Source organism: Henckelia pumila, chromosome 3 (genome assembly GCF_033568475.1).
Source record: "Henckelia pumila isolate YLH828 chromosome 3, ASM3356847v2, whole genome shotgun sequence".
Classification (NCBI taxonomy): domain Eukaryota; kingdom Viridiplantae; phylum Streptophyta; class Magnoliopsida; order Lamiales; family Gesneriaceae; genus Henckelia; species Henckelia pumila.
In genome coordinates this window covers 144352769-144379512 of record NC_133122.1, presented here as the reverse complement: position 1 = coordinate 144379512, position 26744 = coordinate 144352769, and the positions used below count along the sequence as shown (strand labels likewise).

The 26744-nt window shown below is 32.2% G+C and overlaps 3 protein-coding genes across 5 annotated transcripts; 2 read left to right on the top strand and 1 right to left on the bottom strand.

Moving 5' to 3' along the window:
- Window positions 1-1062: 1062 nt before the first annotated feature.
- LOC140890477 (EIN3-binding F-box protein 1-like) lies at window positions 1063-4006 on the top strand. 3 transcript variants are annotated; one of them, XM_073298305.1, is made up of 3 exons: window positions 1063-1334; window positions 1486-1575; window positions 1667-4006. In XM_073298305.1, exons 2-3 carry the CDS (start codon window positions 1491-1493, stop codon window positions 3544-3546), a joined length of 1965 nt encoding a protein of 654 aa, XP_073154406.1. In that variant the 5' UTR covers window positions 1063-1334; window positions 1486-1490; the 3' UTR covers window positions 3547-4006. The 3 variants fall into 3 exon arrangements, with proteins under 3 accessions (XP_073154406.1, XP_073154405.1, XP_073154407.1); XM_073298304.1 differs by having other exon boundaries at window positions 1421-1575; XM_073298306.1 differs by lacking the exon at window positions 1486-1575 and having other exon boundaries at window positions 1667-4005.
- A 2452-nt stretch (window positions 4007-6458) lies between these two features.
- Window positions 6459-11794, top strand: LOC140891212 (uncharacterized). Its single transcript, XM_073299583.1, has 7 exons — window positions 6459-6580; window positions 6738-6835; window positions 8069-8261; window positions 8493-8801; window positions 8879-8950; window positions 9194-9895; window positions 11109-11794. Exons 2-7 carry the CDS (start codon window positions 6744-6746, stop codon window positions 11571-11573), a joined length of 1833 nt encoding a protein of 610 aa, XP_073155684.1. The 5' UTR covers window positions 6459-6580; window positions 6738-6743; the 3' UTR covers window positions 11574-11794.
- Window positions 11795-21514: 9720 nt separating this feature from the next.
- On the bottom strand, window positions 21515-25966 carry LOC140891983 (axial regulator YABBY 5-like). The gene is made up of 7 exons (XM_073300702.1): window positions 25490-25966; window positions 24539-24682; window positions 23308-23428; window positions 23131-23179; window positions 22914-22989; window positions 22620-22688; window positions 21515-21730 (listed from the first exon to the last, which is right to left on the bottom strand). The coding sequence occupies exons 1-7, from the start codon at window positions 25553-25555 to the stop codon at window positions 21683-21685; spliced, it is 573 nt and encodes a 190-aa protein (XP_073156803.1). The 5' UTR covers window positions 25556-25966; the 3' UTR covers window positions 21515-21682.
- Window positions 25967-26744: the final 778 nt, after the last annotated feature.

Here is a 26744-nt window from a genome sequence, read left to right as displayed (position 1 = left end):
AACGTGATAATCTAATCTATTGAAGAAATACATTTTCAAATTACATTTTTAAAATAATTTAAAATTTGGTCTTATCTCATGCATGAATATGAACGAATCATGATTCTGGTAATTTATTTTAATTCTGAGAAACAATGAGTTAAAGAGAGTTTTATTTAGCAGTGTTTGCTTTTAGAAAAAATAAATAAATAAAAAGAGTTTAAAATATGTAAGAGCAAAGCTCGTGTTTTTTATGAACGGAATTAGTTTTTTTTTCATTTTTTCTTTTTCTACCTATGAACGGAATTATATTATTAATGCAATGAACATGACATCAAATTGTTATTTTTTTTTAATCAAATATGATTGATATTTTTTTTGTTTATGCAATTGTTATAAAATGCTTATTGGTGAAAATTTTTGATTTGAGCTTTTTAAGTTAAAAATAAAAATCTACCAGTAGTTTTTATGCTAATCAATGCACACTTGTGTGCACCGCGGGATGTTCGCGCGAATATCTAAAAAAAAATCCGATGTTCGTGAGAACATCACAGGGTGCACACAAAATCTCTGAACACTGGTGTGCAAGGGAACAAGATTATATATATATATATATATGTATATATATATACATATATATATATATATATATATATATATATATATATATATATATATATATATATATATTCAATCATATCTTAGAAATCTTAATTTTGCATTGTGAATTATATCTAGGTTGCATTTATTTGGCTTAATCGGATAAATAACAATGTGATTATTATATATGAGCAAAATACGGAATATATGAGCAAAATACGGAATAATGTTGAAAAAATTATAATATGTTTATTCATATATGTATATATATGTATATATATATCCTGTTGACCTCAAGTGGCAGACTAAAAAAGCTGTGACGTAAGCCACTTAACGGTAAGATTCATTGAACGATGTAAGAATTCAGAGCATTGAGTTTTTTGGCCTCATCATGCACCCAAAGACTTGATACTTTTCAACATATCTATATATATATATATATATATCTCGCATAAATGCATGCACACAATCATACATTGGGCTTCGAGATATATAAATACTGCGCGTGATTGTATAGTGAAAGCACGCAAAGAAAAAAACTACACGTTTTCTTTGTTCTTGCTCTCTTTTTCATCCCAGATTTTTCGGGGTTTGTGTCTTCAACAAGATCTCGGATCTTCTTTCTTGGAATGCAAGTCTTTCCTAAAATCTTGATCTGGGCTGCGTTGATTCTAATCGAAAGCTCAATCTTTTTCGCATTCTTGGGAGATTCTTGCGATAAAATTAGACCATGCCTGCTATTTTCAATTCCAGGGGTGAGTTAATTTTCCTAACATCTCCACTCGTAACTGTTTGTAGTTTAGATTCATGTAACAGCAATCTTGTTTGATCGATTTTGAAGGTGTTTTACTTTTGGAAGTCTGGAATATAATATCCTTCGCATGGCAGTAATGAATTTTTTCTTAGTTTGAATGCATGGTTTTCTTCTCGTTTACGCGATTATGCTACTCAAATCAGATTTTGAATCGATCGACGTAAAACTTGGATACAATTCTTGTAAGCTGGCATGCTTTCATTTCTTTCTATATATATGAGATGTATCTACAACAAGACAAATAATTAGATGACTTTTTCGGTTTCGAATCAGGTGATCAGGGGCTCGTGTTCTCTTTCGGTACTCACGGCGATGTCTACTGTCCGCCGAGGAAGCGGTCTCGCATCTGTGGCCCCTGCTTTGTTGGTGGGGATTCAATATCCAAGGCCAAGAAACCATCCATCGATGCTCTTCCCGATGAATGCCTATTCGAGATCTTCCGACGGTTGCCGGGAGGCCGAGAGAGGAGCGCCTCCGCATGCGTTTCCAAGCGTTGGCTGACGATCTTGAGCAGCGTCCGCATCAGTGCGCCGTTTGTGGCCAATTTTCCAACGGATAAGTCTTCGAATAGGGGCGTCGAATGTATCTCAAGTACTGAAGGAGTGCTGGAATGCGATGGATACTTAACGAGGTGTGTGGAAGGCAAGAAAGCAACAGATTTAAGACTCGCCGCGATCGCCGTTGGTACATCTACCCGTGGCGGGCTCGGAAAACTTTCGATCCGAGGAAGCAACTCCGTGCGTGGAGTTACAAACAATGGCCTATCTGCGATTGCTCATTGTTGCCCTTCACTCAGGGCTCTTTCATTGTGGAACCTTCACTCTGTTGGTGATGAAGGTCTGTTTGAAATCTCAAGAAACTGTCATTCATTGGATAAGTTGGACTTAAGTGAATGTTCTTCGATATCAAACACGGGTTTAGCCGCGATCGCCAAGAGCTGTCCGAATTTGAGCTCGTTGATGATCGAATCATGTCCAAGAATTGGTGACGAGGGCCTTCAAGCGATTGGGAGATATTGTCCTAAGCTACAGTCTGTGACCATCAAAGATTGCCCTTTGGTTGGGGATCAGGGTGTTGCTAGTCTTGTATCTTCGGGTTCTAAGGTTTTGAGTAAGGTGAAACTTCAAGGTCTAGATGTAACGGATTACTCTGTAGCCGTGATAGGGCGGTATGGGAACCGGATAACGAATCTTGTTCTTGGTGGGCTTCAAAATGTGAGCCAGAAAGGGTTTTGGGTGATGGGAAACGCACGAGGTCTGCACATGCTATCGACCTTGGCTGTTACTTCGTGTCGAGGAGTAACCGATTTGAGCCTCGAAGCACTCGGAAAAGGCTGTCCTAACCTGAAACATGTGTCCATTCGGAAGTGTTGCTCTGTCTCCGATCTTGGGATGGTAGCTTTTTCGAAAGCGGCTAGCTTGTTGGAGAGCCTGCAGTTGGAGGAGTGCGACAGAGTCACACAGATGGGCTTTTTAAATGCCATTTCGATCTCAAATTCGACGTTGAAGTCTGTTTCTTTGGTTAAGTGCTTGGGAATTAAGGATGTTCGGATGGATTCTCCCTTGTTTTCTCCGTGTCAATCTCTTCGTTCCTTGTCCGTCCGGAGCTGTCCAGGATTTGGAAGTGCTAGCTTGGCTCTGGTGGGAAAGCTGTGTCCAAAACTACACAGCTTAGATCTAAGTGGGCTTAATGGAATCACGGATACCTGTCTGATTCCTCTGTTGGAGAGCTGTGAAACCGGACTTTCGAAGGTTAACCTGAGCGGCTGCTCGAATCTGAGCGACGAGATCGTGTTAGCCCTGTTTCGGTTGCATGGCAGAACGCTTGAACTGGTGAATCTTGATGGTTGTAAGAAAATAACGGATGCAAGTTTGGTGGCACTTGTTGAAAGTTGCCCCTTGCTTAATGATCTTGATGTTTCGAGATGTTCGATCACTGATACCGGTGTTGCGGCTTTGGCTCGTGGGCTGCAACCGAATCTGCAGATCCTTTCCTTGTCCGGTTGCTCGAATGTGTCGGATAGGAGCGTCCCCGCCCTCGAGAAACTGGGAAGGAGACTGGTGGGATTGAATCTTCAGCATTGCTGTTCTATTACAAGCAGCAAAATTGAGTTTCTTAGTGAGAACTTGTGGAGATGTGATATCCTCTCATAAGTCAATTGTTGGAACTTTTGACTCGCTCGGTTGTTTTCCATGGAGACCAAGGCAATACATTTTTTCCCCTACCCTTTTTGCAGGCATCCTTGTGTTTGGCAAGTCTGTTTAGACCCTTTTAGCTTCTTAGTCAAGAGGCTTACTCTTTCAATGCCTTTGGTTTTCCGCGAACACGGTCATTGAGTCGGTTCGTGTGCTTTTCGTGTTGCTTCTTGCACTCCCGTGTGCGTTTCCGATGTTGGTCGGGGTCGGCTTGGAGCAACACTGGCTAGGTTGGGAATTTGTGAGTTTGGGATTTGGCAGAGACAGCCTGCTGTGGCTGTTTTTTTTTTGGTTGCCTGATCCTGGTTTTTTTTTTTTAGTAGGATTTTGCTGTGCTATTTTGTGCAGATTCACTTGATTGTATGTAATGCAGCATTTGCCTCGAGTTATATGTTAATGGCACTAGATTACAGTTCAGTTTTAGTTCCGTTTAGACATGTATTTAAAAACACTTTTAGTGTTTTATAGGTGCAGAAATTTTAAAATATGTGATTGGACAAAAGTTTCATAAAATATTTTTTTTAAAAAGTGTTCTCCGTTTTAAAATATGTGCTTAGACAAGTGTTCTCTTTTTTTTAAGAACAAATTAGTGGTGTTTTATAATAGAAAAGAAGGAAGAAAATTAAACATTATTCTTAAAATGTTAAAATATTTTTTGAAGAATAATAGTCTAAACACATATTTATTTTTAAAAAACTTTTAAAACATTTCATTTTTTTTTTCAAAAACACTTTTACAAAAACTTTTTATAACTATTTATCCAAAGAGAGCCTTAATAATTCCAAAAAATAAAGACACAAACTCTAGCCTCGAAAATGTCCGAGTTGGTAGAGTAGTCGGTATATGATTAATTATCATGAGTTTGATTCTTTCGGTCACCGCATTCTCGCACAAGTCTTTTACACAAAGCTTGTGTAATTTGTTTTGTAGACTACTAAATTATTTCGAAGGATTATCCATCGTACACCAATGAATTACGGCTTTAGATTGTCACGCCGTAAAGAGAACGAAAATTTTAATCCAATTCATAGAATACCTAATGTATGGAAGAAATTGGACATGTCCGGCATAAGTTCACATTTTCATTGCTTTTGAATGATAATTTAATGGACCTTTTTGACATCCATGGGTTCAGCCCAGTGTAGTCCGTTGGCTTTATTTATACTGGCGTATTTGCACATTCGTTGTGTGTGACAAAAAAAATTGATTTTTTTTATTAAAATTACTTTTGGAAAAAAAATCTAATAAATTTATGGGAACAAAAAATAAATATTTTTTGGGTTAAATATTAGTCATAAGTCACTGAAGAGTAGTTAAAAGATCATGAATTAAATATTTATATTAGTTATTTCCCACCATTTTTTTCAAATAATTTGAAATTTTTAAAGTCATACCAAGAGACCAAGTTGGTTTCTTTAAGGCACTCTCACTTAATAAATAGGTATACCTCTCGCTTAATAAATAGATATAGATAAATAAGTATAGATGTATATATATATATATGTCACACGAAATAAATATACCATTTTTATTTCAATGTTAAATAAAAATATTTTCCCCAACCTCAACCTTTTAGTCCTTTGCGGAAAAAAAGATTTTAATTTTAATATGGTCAATAAATTTTGTTGTAAATTATTTTTGAAACATGCACATCGTGCACAGAAATTGCTAGTTAGATTCAATTGTTCTAAAAAACGTAGCACCTAGCCGCCTAAGAGGGGTCTATACATTTTTTAAAGTCTAAATAATAAATACCTTTAAATATTCACGAGTTTTATTATAAAATATAATTTTTATCTCTTATGTTTTTTAGTTTTTGTACCAGACTCTTATAAAATTTTCACAATAATAATAATAATAATAATAATAATAATAATAATAATAATAATAATCACAACAACAACGTATATATTAATAGATATCAAGTCTTCATACGTAATATAAGATTTAATTTTTTGATTGAATTTTTTTCTACACTCCTTCGTTCCTCCTGTGTTTGTTTCTTGCGTCGCGTATATTTTTTTTAGTTTTTTATTTTTAAATATTTTTTATAATAAATAGTAACCACCTAGGCGGCGGAAGATTAGACGGGCAAAGTTTAGAGGCATAGCCTAGCAAGAAAGCGAGGCGATGGACAACAGCCTATCGCCCCGCCTAGACGCCGTTTTTAGAACGCTGGTTAGATTAGAATGATTCTAGGGCTGTCCATTCGAACTTTCCCGCCACGCTATCAGATGAGACAGGGCGACCCGAATTGATGACGGGTTGAGAATACCCCAACCCAACCCAACCTAACCTGCCAAAAAATAAAAAATTATAAAATTTAAAAAATGTGAAAATAAATTTAAAAAAATCATATATATATATATAAACTCATTAATAATAAATAAATCACTATAAAAAACATAAATTTCAAAATTAATCAATTAAGCATATATTATAATAAATCATTTAAAACTTATAATTATATATAAAATATTTAAATTATAATATAAATCGTTCAAAACTTATTAATCATACATAAAATATTAATTAAAAAGTAATTTTAAAAATTGTAGAAAAAATAAAATTGGCGGCCCAACCTTCCTTGCTTTTGCCAATGGCCCAAACGAGTCAACACGATTCGAACCATCCGAAGAAGGACCGCCAAAAGCATGATCTAACCTGTTTGTTTGTTTGGTTTTTTTTTAAATCTTTACCAGATGGACGGACTCGACGGGCCAAATTAGCATTGACGGATCTTAATAATTTCCAACTTCTCGTGATCAACCCAGTTTCTAGTGGAGCCAAATGATTAGAGACTCATAGTTGGAGGGGCGAATTGTAATTTTATCATTAATGCATATATTGAAATAAAAGAAAATAAACGCCGTTGATTGACAGTCGACACTCGACAGAAGAAGACGGCGGCGCGGCCACTTCTCTGGTTCTGCTCCCACTAGTCCAGCTTAGATTTTGGTTGAAGATAATTTCTCTGCGCTACAATATCACGGTGCGATTCTAACATCGGCATTTGGTGTATTTTTTTGTCATTTTTTTTAAAAATTAGAATGACTCTTTGTTTATTTATAGGTATTTTGTCCCAAAACAAACTTGATTCGATTTTATCGTAAATTTTTTATTTTGATTTCTCGAAACCTTTTATGCAGGCTATAATGTCTCGATCTTCTGAAGACAAGGGCGGAATTCGTTATGATTCTCAGTTTTTGAGAATCGAGGAGTTGATCAAGGGAAACACTTTTTCTAGGTACATCTTTTTTTTTTGCAGTTCAGAAGTCTGCTACTGCCCTGTTTCTCATTGGGATGTTGAAAATAGTGAGAAAACTCATATCTTCGATTGAACTCTAAATTTGTTTGAGGAATTCTTAGAAAATACAGTTAATGTTGTGGTACAGCTGCATATAAAAGATTTGTGGATACCCATTCTCCCCATCTTCTTTATTAAGATTAAAAATCTTATTTAGAGTTAAGACCTTGGGTTTAGGCTGGCAAAAATATGCATAGTGACTAGTGAGGGTTTGAAAATATGGCTCTGAAGCATGAAGATTTTTCCGAGTGAATGAAAAGATGAGGGACAGTGGAGATTTTATTGGTGATATTGTAAATAAGGAATCTTAGATATCCCTATGATAGATTGGGGTATGAATACTCTTCAAGAGTTGGCCTTTGAGTTCTTGAGATTAGAAATATCTTAGCTGTGATCATCTGGCTTAGGAACGAAAACTTCTACTCCCACTAGATGTTCTCGAGTTCAAGTGTTCGCAGCGAGGATTCAGAAATTTGGAAACTAGAAAATCTGGCCTTAAGAAATCCCCATCTCAACTTCGCATGATTTTCATGTAATGCGTTGTTAGTTTATGCAATAATACAGACTTGTATATGTGTTTTCAGGGATTAGGAATTGAGGGGAAGGACCAGAAACTTTTAACCTGTTCAATCTACATATATGAATATATCGACGTTGTAGTATGCGATTATCTAAAACATCAAACTTACCAATAAATTAAATCACACAGTAAGAACAATATATAGGGATCACTAAATAATTGCAAAACTCCAAAAGTAAAATAAAAAATTACCGAACTCTAATCACGTGAAAAGAGGAAAAAAAGAAAACACATTGCCTATTTCTACCCAAGTGGACTTCAATAAATCAAATAAACCATGCTTGAGACTATGCATAAAAAATCCCATGTGGTACAATGATGAGACAGGTAGCACACTTTTACAGCACTTGATTATTCCAAAACTTGGGTTTGAAAATGTACATGAGGCTAAAATTATTTTAACCGTAATCCCGGGCCTTTTAAAATTTGGGCTATTTGAAGAATTATGGCATTTAGATTTTACATGTAAGAACGGACCAAGAAGCTGCGGGGCAACATCCCACTTTTGCCCTCAACATAAGTTCACCCCTGGGAATCATGTGCATTTGAAAGTATTATGGATCAAACATATATCTGATGCAATTGGAATGCAGGGACGAAATCAGCCATTTGGTGGCAATATTAAATTCTAGGGTATACATTGAGTTGGAGGAGCAATCAAGAAGGGACGCTAGAGGAGATAGTGAGCAGGAAGGGTGGATTCATGAAATTCCAAGAACGCCAGCAGGAGATATACAGCGTGTTATTGACAGAGACACACTTGGCACTTTCCCTGAAAAATCAGACGTGAGTGCGCCTCTATCTATTCTCCCTACTGATTTTGTGACGTCACCTATGCAGAGCTTGTTAGATGGTGATCGTGGTTTTGCTTAGATCAAATATTCATGTATGAGTATATGTTTCAATTCAAGTAATTTTGACGTCGTCTATATGCATCGGGCAGCTCTTCAGAATCCAGATCTGAAATCCTGTTATGATTTTCATGTATAGAAGTAACTAATTCACAAAATTGTGCAGGTTCCACTTGGGGTCGGTGCTTCGCCAATTGATATTGCTCGTGCATATATGGCTGGCCGTACTTTAGAACAAGACCACGGTCTTAACAGTTGCATGTCCAAAGGTGAAAAAGCTGAACCAAGCAATAAGTTTGCACAACAGCCACCTGTGCCATCACCTTTACATAAGCCATCCATTTGTTGGCCTGGGGCTGTACTAAATGATCACCATGGTTACCAGACACCACAGAGTCAGAGAAGCAGATATGGGCTTCGTGATTTTCCTAGAACTCCTTATGCTAGAACAATCTCGTCAAGGTCCACAGCTAAGGTATATGAGGTTATGGTTGGAAGTTGCTGCATAAATATTGATTGTCTTTGTTGTCTAAATGCTATTGGTTGATGCAGTTAAACTCCAGTAGCAGATTTGTTGACACAGCAACTCCCTTTCAACAATCTCCGACATCCATTTACGGGCAGGTACAACATTAGCTTTTTGTTATTGGGGTTCTTTACTTGTGTTGTCTTTGTTATGTTTTTTGTAAGTGGTTACATCTACTATTCAGTAACACACTTTGGTTATGAGTAGTGAACGTATGTTCTCCAATGTTAAATTAACGCACCTAGATGGATTCTTGGCTAAATCCATGACCAAATTACTGTGTGTTTTAGCCAGCGTGCTTGAGTTGTTCTCTGTATCAGCATCTAAAAATTGACTTTCAGGTAAGGTCGACTGTCGACAGTGTTGATGTCTATGGACCTGTGGGCCCTATTCGCCGCATCAGGAATAAATTCGCTTCAGATGTCCGTCCCAGAGAATCTATGATCCTGAGCTCACCTAAAGATGTTCCATCAGAGAAGTTAAATTCCAATTTTTTTAGCGGTTTCTTGCCTCCTACCAAAAAAAATCTGGAACCTGGTGAAACAAGTGGCATTTCAAAATCCTTAACGGATGCCAATGCATCAGGTTTCTCTAATAAGGATGTTCAAAATGCAAATTCATTCCGTAGTCCAGCTATTAAAAAAATACTGGAGCACCTGGATAGAAACAAGCCGACACTTAAAGAAAAAGAAGCTGAAATTAAATTGGTAACTGACTGGAGAAAGTTTCCTTCTGATGCCGGTGATATCATTCATGAGGACAACATAAGCTCACTGCACTCTGGAGATCTTGCCTCTCTTAAGAATGTTGGTTTATCTGACCTCAACTCCCATGTGGAAACTAACAAAAGTACCAACAGTTCCAATTATTTTGGGAAGTTTCATGATGAAGGCATGGATATGGCAACTAAAGATGCAGTCAATGTGAATCCCAAGGCTCCTAGTACAATCTTTTCTGATTCTGGCATGGTACCTGGTACAAATGCGGTTTCATCTTTAGGTTTTGGGCCATCTTCTGGTCCTGTGGTCAATAATTCAAATGAGGTACGTAATCTTTCTCAGAGTGCTTCTTTTTAATTCCCATGTTTCTTCACACCCAACCCCCCCCCCCCCCCCCCCATTTTCTACATATTTTGTATCAGTTGTCAAATCACTGAAGATCGATGACTTGACTAGCATCACAATGAAGCGTGACCTCCATGATAAATGTCATTATGGACTGACCTTGTATAAGATAGTGGCTGATGAAATTAAAAAAAATAAAAGGCAACCTACTGAATTGAGCTGAAGCATAAGCAAAGCATTATATAGCTGCAATATATGCTATGCAAGATGATGCCACATTGTGGGATAGATTTTCTTTGTTCTACAATTTACCTAGTAAAGTGGTAAACTTTGTTAGTAACGATTAAAAGCTGCTCCCATCCTTACGAATTCGATGATGTTTTGGAACATTACTCTTTCTCCATGCTTAATGTGGCAATGTGGAATATGTAATGGAAGCAAATCTACAATGATGATTATTCATCTGCACCTGAAAGATTGTAGTTTCCTTAATGCCTTAATAATGGCTTTGATTGATGCATCAACCTTCATTTTACGGGATTTATCGGGACCCACATGTCACCACCCTCATCCATCGGTATATGAAATTCTTAACACAATACTGGACAAACTATGTCATTTGTTCTGTGTTTAGTTTCAATCATATTTTTGAGCTGATTATTGAGCTTGTAAGGAAAGTTTTACTAACTCACAAGTCATTCTGATTTCTCTTGTACATCTAATTCATGACATGCTACGGCACTGTTTTAAGGAGGCATTTCAAACTCCCAAGTCCTAACAGTTTTGAAAAAATGTCCATATTTACCGTTATGATTTGTAATTTATTCACCAAAGAGTTCTTTCCACCGAGTCTTCTGTTAAAAATCATCAACATATGTCGGTGGTTTTTATTGTCATAGATAGGTTTTAACTGCAACTAAGACATAAATAAAGTTTGTTTACATTCTTCATATCTGAAAATTTTGACTTCATAAGTAGTCTGAATGTTTTAGCTCTTCCAAGAGGCAAATATCAGATTGCAGTAATACAAAGAAAGCATGTATCGATAGTGTGCTTTGGCCAGATAAATGAAAGATGTAGATAGCGGATAAACATATATGGTCTCAACTATAATTTTCTACCTTGGAATTTTAATCTGGATTCCAGTAATTTACACATCTGCAAGTACTTAACCACATTTTTCTTATTACAGAATGCTTTTGTCACAACTAGTCATGGACAGGAGAAAAATGTGTTTTTTCCACCCACACGTCTGAGTAATGGACCAGATCTGAAGGCTTCCACCAATTCTGCTGCTTCTGGGCTTTCAAAGAATCACGGGAATAAGCCTTCATTGCCATCAATCTCCATCAGCAAGCCTGAAATTCGTGCTTTTAACTCGGACAACGGCCCCGGCTTCACTTTCCCCGTATGTACTGCTGCTGGTGTTCTCTCTGAACCACCAATAACACCTTCCATCCTGCCATCTGCATCTATTATTCCTCAGCCTACTTACAGTTTCGGCGCAAGTAAATCAAATCCAAATCTTGTCTTCTCTTTTCCATCCACTAGCAATGCCTCGATCAATGATGGATCTGATCTGAAGTTCAGCTTTGGTTCGGATAAGAAGACTAGGTTGTCCTTCAGTTCCTTCGATGCAGACGCCATCTGCTACTAACCGGGACGACTTCTTTCCCCCCTCCCCCCCTTCTTTTGGCCATTATGACGAGAATTTGATAATTTGTTGGCCGCATGTCTTCTAGTTGATTTGGTTTTGCGTTCTAACATTTTTCTTTTTTAATTTCATCTCTCAATCCTTGTGCCATTTTCTTTATGAATCGAGTGCTATTTTTGAATAATATTCATGACAAAAGATATATGATACAATATTATATCGTATTATTTTCATATTCTTGTCGAATTAGTTAATTTATGATTCTAATAACGCCATTGTTTGGATTGGAAATAGAAGAAAAACAGTCCAAAAATTAGAATATATAGTTTTCTGGATATGTTGAAAAAACCACTTGGTATGAATTAATAAAGCCAAAAAATATAATATTTTTAGAGTGTCAATAACAATCCATATGGATGCATATAGTTGTTAAATGTTTCCGTCAAAAGCTACGGCTTCAATGTCAAATAGGTTGGGTGACATCTTCTTGGTTACAATCAGAAACCGAGAGCGACTCGAGTTTGAGTTTCCTCCACCCAAAAAATCTAAAAAACATAAAAAAAAGTAGCAACTTTAATTATTTCTCGTGAAAATGATCATTTTATTAAAATTTTTAATTCAAAATATATATTTTTAAAAATAAATTCTAAAATTTTAAATCTATCCCAAAATTTAAATCCTTTTTTCCCCTGCAAGTGAGTGGGGGAGGGTAAAGTTTTTGTAATTGCATGAAAAACGGGAGCAATAATGTAGAAAGGTACAAAAGAGCGTAGAAAATGGAAGAGAATTGGGGAAGTGTGTGCCCAAAAATATTGAGTGGTTAAAAGTGTCAGAGAAATGACAATGTATATTTTATTTTATTTAGGTACATTAATTAAAAGCGACATAAATCCTCAATCAGACATGAATTTGACGTTTCAGATTCCCCTCCAGCCGTCCTATACCACCACCATCCCTATTCTATTTTGCAATTCAACCACACATATATTAATTATTATTGTTAAATTTTTTTATAGATTCTTTTTAAATTATAATATTTTATCCTAACCGAAAATCCTCGATCATAATATGATATTTTCGGATCGACTCGATACATATTTACAGTTTGGATTCAGTTTGACACTCCTAACTTGTTGCCAACTAGAAAAAGGCATAATATTATTATAAATAAATTTGGGTAAATTTGAGAGTCAAACTTTGAAAGATTCATTGCTAAGAATTGGAATCAAGGAGACTGAAAACCCGGTCCAATAATCTATAAAAACTCAAACCCACCCGGTCCAACTTATTCATATCATTAGTTTCATAGGACATATATCGTACAGTAGATAGGTCCTTTGATTATACACAAAAATAGATTATAGTCATTTCATATCCCAATTGATTTAATTTGGAGTTGTGCATGGTGTTCACATGTCATCATATATATGTTGCGACAATTTTTCGATCAAATCGATGCATAATAAAATTTTACACGAACAAATCCTAGTTCCATGCATTACAATATTGGTAAATCGTTCTATAATAATCAAGTTATGTCTGTAAATCACAAGTACAAGATTTTAAACAAATAATTGTATGAAGATGGAGATTTGCTAGCTAATGGATAATATAATTAATGATGCTTCATTAATCATTAGAGAGATTGAAACTCTAAATGAGTTAATGAGACCCTACACTCATGGGGGATTTATTAAGAGGCAAGGGAGGGCAGATGCCCCTCTTTGAGTTTTGATATCAAAGTACCGGTATGTTTTTAGATTTTAAAATTAAAATTATGCACATAAAATTAAGCCAATGATTTAGAAGTCAAAGTTTATCACTCCTTATGTCATTTAAGAATCGTTTTTGTAATCCAATGATAGATGAATATCTAAATTATAGTTCAATATTACGTGTATTGAAAATGAGATATTTTTTATTTTGTTTGTATCTCGATTATATAGGTCACATTTTTTTTTCAAATATATAGGCTTATATAATATATTTAGTAATCTTGTTTCTACTCTTTTACTAATATATATACTCCTATTAAATATGTTTTGAAAAAAATGCAATCACTTTTGAATGAATCGAGTAAGATAAAATATGAATTTTGTGTGTAAATTTATTTTTTCAATGATTTTTCTTATTAATTTGTGAGTTTGAAAAAACAAACTGTCTATATAATTGAAACATATGAACTATTTTTTTTTTTATCTTTGGTTCTTTGCCCTCCCTCGACAAAATTTCTGGATCCGCCCCTGCCTACACTAAGGGTAATACTCAAATCATGTATTCAATGATTTGTATTTTTACACATAGACGTAATTAATGATATATTGTTGACGTGAGTCGTGACAAATCATGAGACATTAGATCTATCATTGGGGTATTAAAGTAGAATTTTCTTAATAATTAATTCCCCATTCCATTAAAGGTTAAAAGAAAAAAATGGTCATTTAATTTGTATAATCTTGAAAATGAAATATGATTCACATGTTTATATAGCTAGGACTAGGACTAGGAAATAACTTTTTCCTTCACAAATGTACCTATAAAAATCCAATTTCTAATTAAAACATGCAACTTTATTATTATTATTTTTTAAAAAATTGATGTTTTCACAGATATGAGATTGGAATCCAGCTGCCAATTACAAAGGTGGTCCATGATTCTTTTTTATCTCAAAGCTGCTTATTTAATGGTGCCTCCCAGTGGGACGTCAAAAGGGGATTTTCTCACTTTTTATAACAGGTCAGGTGAAGCTAAGAGAATACTTTTCCCATTGTTGGGTTTAATTCTTCGAAAATGCTTTTCTCTTTTTTATGATTTTGGTCAGGAAGTTTTCAAGTTGCAGTTTTAGTTCTGTGTTTATTAATGTGTATTTTTATTTTATTCATTTTTTCATGAGAGTGTTGATGTAACATAAAAAAATGATGACATGCCACCAGCAAAATGATTATATGAAATTTGAAATTGTTGACATGGTGTTGGAGATCTGTTTAATACCATATCACTCCACAGAAAAATAGCTGAAAGTAAGTGAGAATATATGAGGTACCATTTGGTTTGAGTGATGAAATGAATAATACATAGATAAGTAATATAATGTAATAAAAAATAAATAAGAAATGATAGCTAATATAGTATTTAATTTGATTGATAGATTATAGTTTATTTGATTTGATTGATTAAATTTTAAATTATCATTTTGTCCTTTTAACAATACATAAAATATGAATAATATTATTTATAAGTGATAATATAGTAATTTAAATTCAATGATTTGATTGATATAAGATAAATTATTAATTATTTGATTGATGTAAAATTAATAATTAATAGATGGATATATGATGAGAAGAACACGAGATTGAATGAGATAAGTTATACATAGATTAATAATACATCTAACCAAACGGTGACAGAACTAAAACTGGAACTTGAAAATTAATCGGGTTTAAAATGAAAAATGGTCAAATTGTAAGACCAAATTAAAATTGTATTTTCACCCATATTCTAATTCAGTATATAGCCTTCTATAAATAAAATTTATAGAAACCATCCTTTTAAAATTATAAATGTTCAATTTTGTTTTTTTGAATTTATGTTCAAATCCTTTTAAAAAATTGAACATAGATTAAAAAAAAATTTGAACATTTATAATTTGACTTTCTCACAACCACATTCATATTTGATCATGGAAATTTTCCAATAGTTTAAAAGGAACACACATTTATATACACACACACATATATATATATATATATATATATATATATATATATATATATATATATATATATATAATATTTTAAAACAAATCTATTTCTTAAGAATTGTATATATTGCTCGAAATTTGAAATGCCATATCAATGTTTATGGTTATGTGGCGACGGGGATGTGATCGAATAATTTTATTTTATTTTATTTTTGGAGTTAGAAAAGAGATTGATTTGCAGTTGAGTCTCAAATCCAAGACATTATCTCAATTTTGAGAAGAAGTGTTGAATATTTTTTTTTTAGTCGAAGAAAAAAATTGTTATAATTCAGTTTCAAACCGAAGATCTCTTCTGAAATTTGAGAGGGAGTGGTTGAAGAATTTTTTTAAAGCAGTTGAAGAATTTAAAGATCCGGTACTATAGGGTGGATAACATAATGGAATGGACTACGTAACTTATCGTTAGGTTTCATGAATGTGATGTATGATAGACGAATAAAAGTGTAATAAAAACATGATGAAATATGGATAAACAATATATAGATATAAACAATATGTTGTTTTGTATGTTTTTAATTTTATAGTATTATTGTGTTAATTACTATATAATCTCTTAATTGTCATTTCTACTCATCCTCCACTAATATCATGAGTTAAAATTTTTTTTTTCATCAAGCCCACATACAATGTCATACCGGGCCATGAGATGACATTGAGTTAACAAAAAAATAAAAGAAACATGAGATGCGTAAAAATTTATGGATCATCCCACTTTCATCCAATGTATCAAACAGTAGATGAACTAATATGTATAATCCATAATAATAATAATATGTAACTCAATACCGTTTGATACATTGGATGAAAGTTGGATGATCCACAAATTTTTACTCATTCTATGTTTCTTTCATTTTTTGTTAACCCAATGTCATCTCATGACCCGGTATGACATTGTATGTGAACTTGATGAAAAATCTCTTCCAATCCATGGTATTAGTGAAGGATGATTAGAAATTGGAAAGGGCAATTAAGAAATTCTATAGTAATAAACACAATAATCTTACAAAATTAAAAACATACAAATTAAACAACATATTGCTCATATCTATGTATTGTTTATCCATATTTTCAGGGGCGGCCCTGCTCCAGGGCGGGCAGGGCCCATGCCCAGGGCCCCACAATTAGGTGGGCCCCAGATTTATTAAAAAAATTTATTATTTATATGTATATATATATTATAATTATTACTTATTATGTTGATTAATTATTATATTATAATAGTTATTAAAAATCGAAGAATATTCATGCATAGCCAACAATAAACCTATCACCTAAACTGATATGTTCAATCTTCTCTTCGTTCATCACCTTTCAGTTTGGCATTGTTTTTCGTCGACACTTTCCATTGCTTCTCTTTGATAATCGAATTTCTTAGCCTTGAGTTTTTATAGTTTGATGTTCGATCAATTTCTTCTCGACTTTTGTGTGAGTTAAAATTTGATTTTATGACTCGTTCAATTTAATTTTAATTTAATGTTAGATGTGTGTTAAAATTTGATTTATGACTCGTTCAATTTAATTTAAATTTAATGTTAGATTTTAATATTTTTAATTAATTTTATGTCGTGGTTGAAAATTTATGAATTGATGGTACGAATTTCAAAATTTAATTTTGAAATTTTGAAATTTTATTTAATTTATCTTTGAATGGCTAAATTAATTTCTTCTAAATTAAATTAGCACTTAAATTGTGAGTTTTGGTGGTTCAATGTGATTTTTTTGGATAATTTCATAATTATATTCACAAAATACGAAGATAATTTCATATAGCTTGATTATATTTGATTTTTTAAATGAGAGTTGATATTTACACTTCATTTTGTGTTATCTACACTCGACTTTATATGTAGAATGCAATGTAAATTTATTCACAAATGAAATGTAAATAACAAAAAATGAAGCGTAAATATCAACTTTTTTTAAAAAAATTAATGTAAAAAAACTCTTATTTCAATCTTTTCCCCGGGCCTCTTTTTCCTTTAGACCACTCCTGTATATTTCATCATGTTTTTATTACACTTCTATTCATATATCAGAAATCATATCCATGAAACCAAACGGTATCATTATATATTCCATAATAAAACTAAGCACTCATATAATATGGAGTGTATGCCACTCTGCACGTAGTAACAGATCAGTTAAATAAAAGAAATCTTTTCCTATTTTTTAAAAATATATTTTATGTTTTTTTCCCCCTTTTTTACTCGGCTTGATACCTACATCTTCCATTTTTTTTTTAAATTATATTTGTATACTTTTTTTTTTTATTAATAAAATGCTTACATGATTGGACGTGCACGAGCAACTTCATCGTCTTAAGCGTCTCAAAATATTTAATGCTTCCAAGATGTCATGTTTGGGAAGCTAATAAATTAATGTCTCTTTCGTAATTGGGGAAATGATTTTTTTTTCATTAATTTGTTTATTTTTTGGTTTTAGTTCATTAATTTTTTAAAGTTTGGTTTTGGTACATAACTTTTAATCTACGGTTATTTTGGTTCAATTGTTAATGTGACAACTTGACATGTCAGTATTTTCGACACTACGTCAACATTTTTCGATATCACGTCAATATTTTTCGATGTCACATCAGCAATTAGATCAAAATAAAAAAATTTAAAATTAATGTACCAAAACTATACTTTGAAAAGTTAATGTATCAAAACAAAAAAATAAACAAGTTAATAAACAAAAAAAACTATTTTTCCTTCATAATATTACTCTAGGATTAAACATTTCTCCGTTTTATTAAAAACTATAAGTAGTAGTAACTATGCAACTCTAATATATTAAATCGTACAACAACACAAATGTCACTTGTCTCGATCGCTCTTTCTACATATATAAATAACTATTTCACCCCAACCATCTTTCTTCAAAAAATTAACGTCCATATTTAAATTTTAATAAAATTTAAATTTCACTATAATATGATCATATACATCATGGCCATTAATCTCATGATTAATTTTTTAAAAAAATTAAATGAATGTATGGGTGTTGATCATGCATGTTGGAGTGCGAGTGACAAGACTTGGAGTAAAGTTTGTTTGATAACGGATTCATGATTTGACTTGTTTCATGCATCAAATAGTCAATTATTATGATATGACTCTTCATTGTCTGAACAAGTAAAGTGCTATATATCTTTTTAATATTATACATATATTCAAACTCAAATTATATGGTATGTGCCCACCTTTACTATTTTCTGTTTTCCTTCTCTTTTATCAAACAAAACGTTATTTCACTTCTTTTCCAACAATCTATACACACACAACACACACAATTGGGTTTATAACCATGTGAAACATTGTGTTGTTTGAAGTTTATATAAAAGTACTGTTTGAAGTAGTCCATATGTTCAAGTGAATTAAAAAGTCGAATGATAGAATATCTTGTGGGACGGACGTGTCGATGCAATTCATATATAGATTGAAAATAATATTTTTTGCAAAAAAGTTATATTATTTTTTCATGGATCGGGTCAAGTAAGATATTCATAGGACAAATTAACCTAAGACGATCTCACATGATTTTTTAAGTCGAGTAAGTCGATAATATCTTACGTTAATTCTGTCATCCTGCAAGTGGTTTGATTCTGAAACTGGTATGAACAAAGACGATAACTTGTAGCTCATTTGACATCAATTAAAGTCTCAAGTTTGAGACGAGTATTTGGGTTTCAGACCTAATTATAACAATCTCCCTCGTTCAACTGAAAAAAACTTGTTTGAACAAACAATATGCATTGGAATGAACATGATCAGTGGCGTACCCAAGATTATCAACCAAGAGGGGTGAATTCAATAAATTAAAAAAAAAATTACACCACAAAGTGTATAATAAAAAGTCATATATTAACTTCATATGATTTTACAATTCACTCCGAAATTTCATAGTTTGAAAATGTTGAATAATAATTTCAATATCAACTGTATCAAACACATCACGCTCAATATATGGTATCAAACCATCATCTAACACATCATCTTCCAACCGATTACGAGGTGATATTTTGATTATTTTTATTGTTAAAAACACTCTCTCCACAGTAGCAGTTGCAACAAGTAATAACAATGTTAACTTTAAAAGTAAATATCCCAAATGATATAATCGATCTTTATTTGATTGAAAAATCATTTTAGCAAACTCGCTAATCCTCCCAGCCTTAGAGAACCGATTGTTACTTTGCATGTCAAAAATAAAGTTATGAAGTTGATACTCAAGATGCATTAAATACATCAAGAAGAAATCAGGTGGATAAAATTGAGTAAACTGAATCAAATTTCTCATGTCACATTCAAGCATAAAAGACATTTCATTTTTCAAAAACAAATATGAGTCAATACAAAGCATACTGTCAAATCTATTATAGTCTAAAATAAATTTATTCTTATCTTATTCATCAAATATCATTCTAATCAATATAAAATTAAATCAACATTCTAAAATATATATTATATATAGAACTAAGTTTTTTAAAAAAAATTCAAAGGAGCGGTCACAAAATTAAATTTATATTTAAAATATATATTATGTATATAGTACTAAAATTTTTTATAATTTCAGGGGGGCGGTCGCACCCTTTCGGGACCATTAGGTCCGCCACTGAACATGATCATATATGATATATACATTTGGTTTGGTTAGAGAACCGATTTAGTCACTTCTTGTGTAGCTTTGGATATACACACATTTATCTGAAGAAAAAAAACAATTAGAAAATCATTTAAAATTCATTATTTATGCAGATTTAGATTTGTGCAACAGATAGAATGCTCTTGTACTTTGTCACTGATCATGTACAGTTGAAACAAATCATGTTTGGGTTTCAATTTATTGCTAGGACTATCTGATGACTAATTTTTAATTTGTTTTACCTTGCTAAATTCATTGTCCGAAAATTAAAGATCTTTTTTAAGATAATTTCTGTTTTGCTAAGTATAACCTATTTTTATTTTTTTGGGTTAACTATTACATTCTTTTGGCATGACAATGGGAAAACAATCACATTTTTTAAACATATATAACAATAAACAATTCAATTCATTTTGAAAAAAAGTTGAATGATTATCGAACAACTTACATTTCGGAATAAATTATACTTGGCTACACACATACACATACACATTCAATTCAAATTATAAATGACCGATACGACGAAATTCCCAAATAAATTTATTTTATTTCTATATACTCTCTTCGTCCCATATATGTTGTCTTGTTTTATTTTCACACGAATTAAGAAAAATTTATTGGAAAAGTAAATTTTATATAAACTTTCTATTTTATCCCTATTTAATGTATTAAAAAATGATTGCACAATTTTCAAGATGTAGTTAATAGAGGTATATTAGTAAAGAAGTGTAAAAAAAATATTACTAAATATGATATATGACTATATATTTGGGACAAACAAAAAAAAACGTGGACAACATAATTGAAATGAAGGGAGTATTTCATATACGTGACACACGTGTATGATCAAGTACTTGTTGTTTTAATGTTGTAAGAAAAATAATTTACATCATATATATTAATTAGTCGTCCAAGTGACATATTTTGACGGTTTTCCTAAGGAGGAAAATTATTACCTACAAGTCTACAACACAATGCGTATTTTAGTCCCCGTCTAATTGATTCTTCAACTCATACTATAATCAAGTATATATATATTGTTGAATTCACATTTTTCAAGCGATCTTACCGTGAAAATTTCAAGACAATCGGAGTTGTTTTTGGACACGGGTGCACATGGATCCCCGCACCTTAGGGTGCGAGGAATCAAAACTCTCTCTCTCTATATATATAGTATTGATTAATATTCCAACATCCTATTCTGCAGGGATTTTATGGACGACTATAGAAATCCAGTACCTTGTTTCTATAATCGCCCACAAAAACTGTGCCCTAGGTTACGTGGATCAAGACTCTACACACACGCACACACACACACACATATATATATATATAAAATTCATTCTTTTATGATTATTTTTCAATCAAATCATTGGTCACAATCTAAATCAAATTTTGTATAAGCACAATAGTTACTAATTAGTATACGTATGTTCACCTTTTTCGGATGATCTCTATAATTGAAACCTCAAGTATGGAAAAAAGTCATTAAAACATAAAATCTTTTAGTTCCATATAGGAAATTGGTACTCACGCATTACAGCATAATAACAAATATTTAAGAAATTTTTTTTTGGACTGGACTTACAATATTCAAGTGGGGAAAAAGAAGTCATAATACAAGACACAGAGACTTGAAGTTTCTTAATTAATAATTATAATAATAAGGTTTATTGAAGAAATCCCAGTATGCATCCGAGGATTCTCACTTGTTTATTATGGCAGCCCTTCGCATTTGGTTCTTCTCGGATCCCTTCATATGACAAGAAAATTGAAACAATTAATTTATTATCGGTTATCGAAAATATATACCAAAATACATTATAATATAATTGTCATATATATATATATATGTGTGTGTGTGTGTGTGTTAGAAATCGCAATTTTAATCGTGCATATATATTTGTCATGATTTTGGTATGATGTTTTTGTTTTGTGTTAGTTTTTTCAATTTTAGTTATGTTCCCGATGAAAAAAAAACCCTAAAATTGCCATAGATTCAAATATAAGGACTAATATTGAAATGTAACAGCATCGGGAACTTAAATATCAAAGAATAAAACATTTTTTTTTATAAATCAAATAATAAAAGAGCCAAAATTACTATTTTTCCTAAAATATAATGCACTCTTAACTTTATTTCTAATGAACTATCTATCTTTTTTTTCCTTTTTAATTTGCTTATTACATACATTCAAAAAAATGGTCAAGTTATACAGCTAGATAGTGGTGAGTCTGGTGACCCATAAACAAAAAAAAACGAGCATTAATTTTTGGGAGAATGATTAAATAATAAACAACTTTCAGGCATATTTCTCATGAAATCTGAAGAGACGAAATTAATGCATGGTTTCTTCGTTAAATTTTTCTCAGTAAGATGAATAGAAAATCCATAAACTAATTAATGCACAGTACTTAATTAAATAGAATTTTTTTTAAAATATGAAGAAATTTTTAGAATCTAACAACAGACTATTTCAAATGATGCCGTTTTGAATATAATAATATAATAGTAGTATAGTAAATAAAAACACGTAACAACATATATTCCCAACAATTACTTAAATCCCAACAAAAAAAAAACCATAATAACAAAAAATTAACCCAAAAAAAGGGGTAAAAAAAGAATCTTACTAGTTTACCTCATTATGTTTAACGTGATTGTTGCTCTCCAACATCAGTCCAAAATGAATGTGAGGGAAGTGCGCCCACTTTGCCAAATTATAAAGAAAAAGAATTCACTAATTATTAGTAAACAAACTTAATTAAATACCATCACACATTCAAAAATTTAGGATATATTTTCTGTAGTATAATTTTTATTTGAATAACTCATATATCGTTATACATGATACATAATATATAGATCAGAAGATTTAATGTCGAATATATAAACAGCTCGATAAGAAATCTTTTCGACATGTTTAATTACTTACATTTTTGGCAGCAGTACTGAAAGCTTCCCTGTGGCTGATTTCAGGATTATTGGCTTTGATTCTTTGAATCTCTTCTCTGAAAAAATTTGCATTCCATAATTAAACATAGGGATATATATATATATATATAATTTTTTGGGAGATGAATTTATACACTGGGTTAAATAAAAAAAAGTTCGTTTTTATAAAAAAAAAATTTGGTTACACATTTCATTACTTTATGAACTGGTTGTATGCAGATGGGACTCGTTGCCTCTTCTCCGGTGCTGTTACATAAAATCAAAACGATCCGTTGTAAAATGAATCAAATTATGTTGAATTTTTTGAACAAATAAATGTGTAATAACTGCCCTAGATGTAGATTCAACATATATATAACCACGAACAAACTCACGTCTGTTGGCGATTTTTGGCTCGGGTTTCTTTGTGATGGAAGGTTGGATGGCCAACTTGTTGTTCCATTTGGAGGAAGAGCCTAAGTCAACCTTGAGCTCGGTTGAAGAATGGATAGGACCCTGAAGTTAATACAACATTTATTATTGTTTTTTTATTCAGCTGTACTCTACAATTTAATTTTATTAAATGCTTCTATAATGTTCACATGAATATCTTATTGTTTCTATGAAATACATACAAAAGACGTCTAGAATATCAAAATTAATTATTACAATAAAATAGTACATAAACATAATGATTCAATAAAATTCAAAATGTTTCATATCCTATAAGTGAAATGTGAAAGATAAAGTTAAAAAAATCATGTGTACTTATGGCTTAACATATGCGGATTAGATTTTCAGCAACTTTTTACATTTTGTGGAGTGGAGAATCTCATAAATCTTGAAACTGAAATATAAAAAATACGCACAATAATATAAAAAGGAATTTTTTTTTTTATTTCTTTCCAATTATTGCAGTATCTTTAAAAATAAAATATAAATTTTGACCAAAAGTTTTGCATGAAAAGATGTTTTCTCAGACACCCGGAAAAAAAAGAAGAAGAGATTTAAAATAATAACGACATTGAAGTGACTGGATCAGTTAGGAATGATAAAGAAAATGGCTGCCTGATTGACAGTTGCTAGAGATCTAGCTGGGATCTAAGACAAAGTCATGTTTCCATACTAGAAGACAGGAAATTAATTATTTTAATTACAAAAAATAATCAATCGTTAATTATTTAATTAATTTTCTTTCTTGAGAAAACATTATATATATATATATATATATAATTAAAAAACACACACACACACACAAACACACTCTTTTAACTAAAGAAAAAGTTGGAAATGCTGCTTAAGGTAGTGTTTGAGAGATCTTTTAAGAAGCACTTGTCAGTTTTTCCTTCACACAAACTCTCCCAAACACTGTCTAAATAATTGGATTCTGGCGACAGCATAGGATGTAGTAGTTGAGTAGGTAACTAGGGTTCTGAAATCCCTAAGATGTTGAAAATGCAAAAAATTAAATAAAATTTAAACAGATCAATTTTGATTCCCTTAAAAGAAGAAAATTAAAACATATATATATATATAGAGCTAGGGTAGGTAGATTTCAGAAGGCTAGGTAGAATGAATGTGTGGAATATATATAATGGATCCCCCCAAAAAAATAAAGAAATAAACCTGAGAAATATTATTTAGTTGGCTGGAGGAAGGCTGAAGGGTACTGCATTGGAAGGCAGCTGCCATATTCACTGTCCAAAGATTGGTGCAGTGCCCACATCGAACTGTCACTACATCAAACAAGCTGCTGCATGGGACACTCACCTAGCACAATATTCAATTCCAAATCAAACAACCAAAAAAATCACAAATAATATTGAATGAATCTCTACTAGCTACTTTCTTGAACCCTAGCTAGCTAGCTAGAATCTTGATGGGGTTAATAAGTTTTGTTGTGGCTGAGAAAGAAAAGAAAAAAAAAGCTTATATATTAATCTTGACACCACTTGGGGAGATCATGATGAAAAAACGTACAAAAGAAAAGCTAGAAAATGAAATCTGCAGGTGATCATGGAGGGACTTGTCTTCATCAAGCTAAATATAACTATAAATTATAAATAAATAAAAACAAAGGCCAGTATATATTAATTTGTACAAAGTATATATATATAATCGTCCAGAATTAAATATTTTTGGGTGTGATCGGACGTAGAGCTAGGTGATTCATGGTCGAGGGACTGAGTATTATTCATGACTTTATTTTTCTTTGGACTGTACTAAAAGAAGAGAGGGAAAAGGAAAAGTCTTGAAGATCGATGTAGACTTGACTGTATCAGACAAATTCAAATTAAAACCTGCTGAATGAAAAAAATTATATATATTACCATATATCTGAGGCCAAGCTCAGCTTTATTCATCAATATAATGCTTCTTTTTCCAAACACAACAAAGCCAACACACTCCACTACAACCAAAATTAATTAAGAATATATCTATATTTCACAAAAAATAGTTGATTGTTCTTTTTTTTTTTTTTTTTTTTAAAAAAATATATATATATATAAAGAAAAACCAGATGATCAAGGGATGGATGTGGGGAAATTAATTAAGAAAGATTTCTAGTAGTAGTACCGCAAGAACAATATTGCAGAAGTTGCAAGGAATGTAGCAGAGTTGATCTGCAGGCACATGATCCATTAATAATATCCAGTTGCTGATGAGCCCAAACAGACACAAAATTAACACCGATCGATCAACAACTGATCAAAACAAGATCAGCTATACAGATAATCGAAATCGATCGATCCGAAGATCAAAGGCCAATTTATATATATATATATATATTCCCTCTTAATTTCTCTCTTGCTTTCAAGATGAGTTGTGTATCAAAACAGGAAACAACTTGTGTCTATATAAAGAGGTAATGTGAGCTCAGGGGTAAATATTTAGAGAACCCACCCTTTTACAATTTTCTTAGAAGTTTTAATTATACAGAAGTGTAAAAAGAAAATATATAGCTAGCTAGGGTAGAATCTAAAGTTGGATATATAATAATAATAATAATAATAATTAAGGGCAGGGCAAATTAAAGGGTTAGGGTTTGAACGTGGTGGGAGAAGAGCATTTTGGAAGCACTAGGGAAAAAAAACAGTCCATGTGAGTGATTATTGCAATTATTTATGAGCCCAAGAGACCAATCCCTTTCACTATCTCTGATACTCCACGGCGGACGAGGGGGAGGATGCATGGATTTTCCATCATTAATTATTAACTCATTTTTACATTTATATATATTTATAATATTTCTATGGGATCGATTCATTTTTAAGTGTCGGGTACGTAATTATGCTACATGTACACACTCGGTTACATGTTAACTTTGAAAATATATATCTTCGTTGAGATAGTTTTATAACTTGAAATCATGTAGTTGAATTATATTAGATCACGCGGCTTGGGATTGGAAATATTATTCCTTATTGCACTTCATGCTGGTCCATATGAAAGTGGCCCAATATGAACCGACGGATCTTCAGTACTCATGAAGGCAATGTCACAGCTTACTACAACATATATATGTATCGAATGAATGAATCTTCGTCGGTCGAACGGCCTCGAAATACGCGCAAATTAACACAATTTATGTATGAAAATTGGAACATCATCAGCTCTCCCAGCTGTATAAATAGCAAAGGCAACATGTTCTTGAAGAAACTAAATCTCTTAAAAGTCTATTATTACATCCGAAGAAGCATTGTCGATCTACTGCACGTACAGATCCTCCGATCCGCCGATGAATAATTTGCCGACGATTTGGAAAAATATAACATAGATATCTAAGGTGATCAGCTTAATTAGAGTAGAGGAGTTGGACGTTTTAGAAAAC

Coding starts and splice junctions, on each gene's coding strand:
- LOC140890477 (XM_073298305.1), top strand. CDS start 1,491: ATGCATGGTTTTCTTCTCGTTTACGCGATTATGCTACTCAAATCAGAT. Junction 1,576..1,666: donor AAAACTTGGATACAATTCTT/GTAAGCTGGCAT, acceptor GTTTCGAATCAG/GTGATCAGGGGCTCGTGTTC.
- LOC140891983 (XM_073300702.1), bottom strand. CDS start 25,555: ATGGATCATGTGCCTGCAGATCAACTCTGCTACATTCCTTGCAACTTC. Junction 24,683..25,489: donor TCTGCAATATTGTTCTTGCG/GTACTACTACTA, acceptor ATATTGTGCTAG/GTGAGTGTCCCATGCAGCAG. Junction 22,689..22,913: donor TCAGTACTGCTGCCAAAAAT/GTAAGTAATTAA, acceptor AATTTGGCAAAG/TGGGCGCACTTCCCTCACAT.
- LOC140891212 (XM_073299583.1), top strand. CDS start 6,744: ATGTCTCGATCTTCTGAAGACAAGGGCGGAATTCGTTATGATTCTCAG. Junction 8,802..8,878: donor CGTCAAGGTCCACAGCTAAG/GTATATGAGGTT, acceptor TGGTTGATGCAG/TTAAACTCCAGTAGCAGATT. Junction 8,951..9,193: donor CGACATCCATTTACGGGCAG/GTACAACATTAG, acceptor ATTGACTTTCAG/GTAAGGTCGACTGTCGACAG.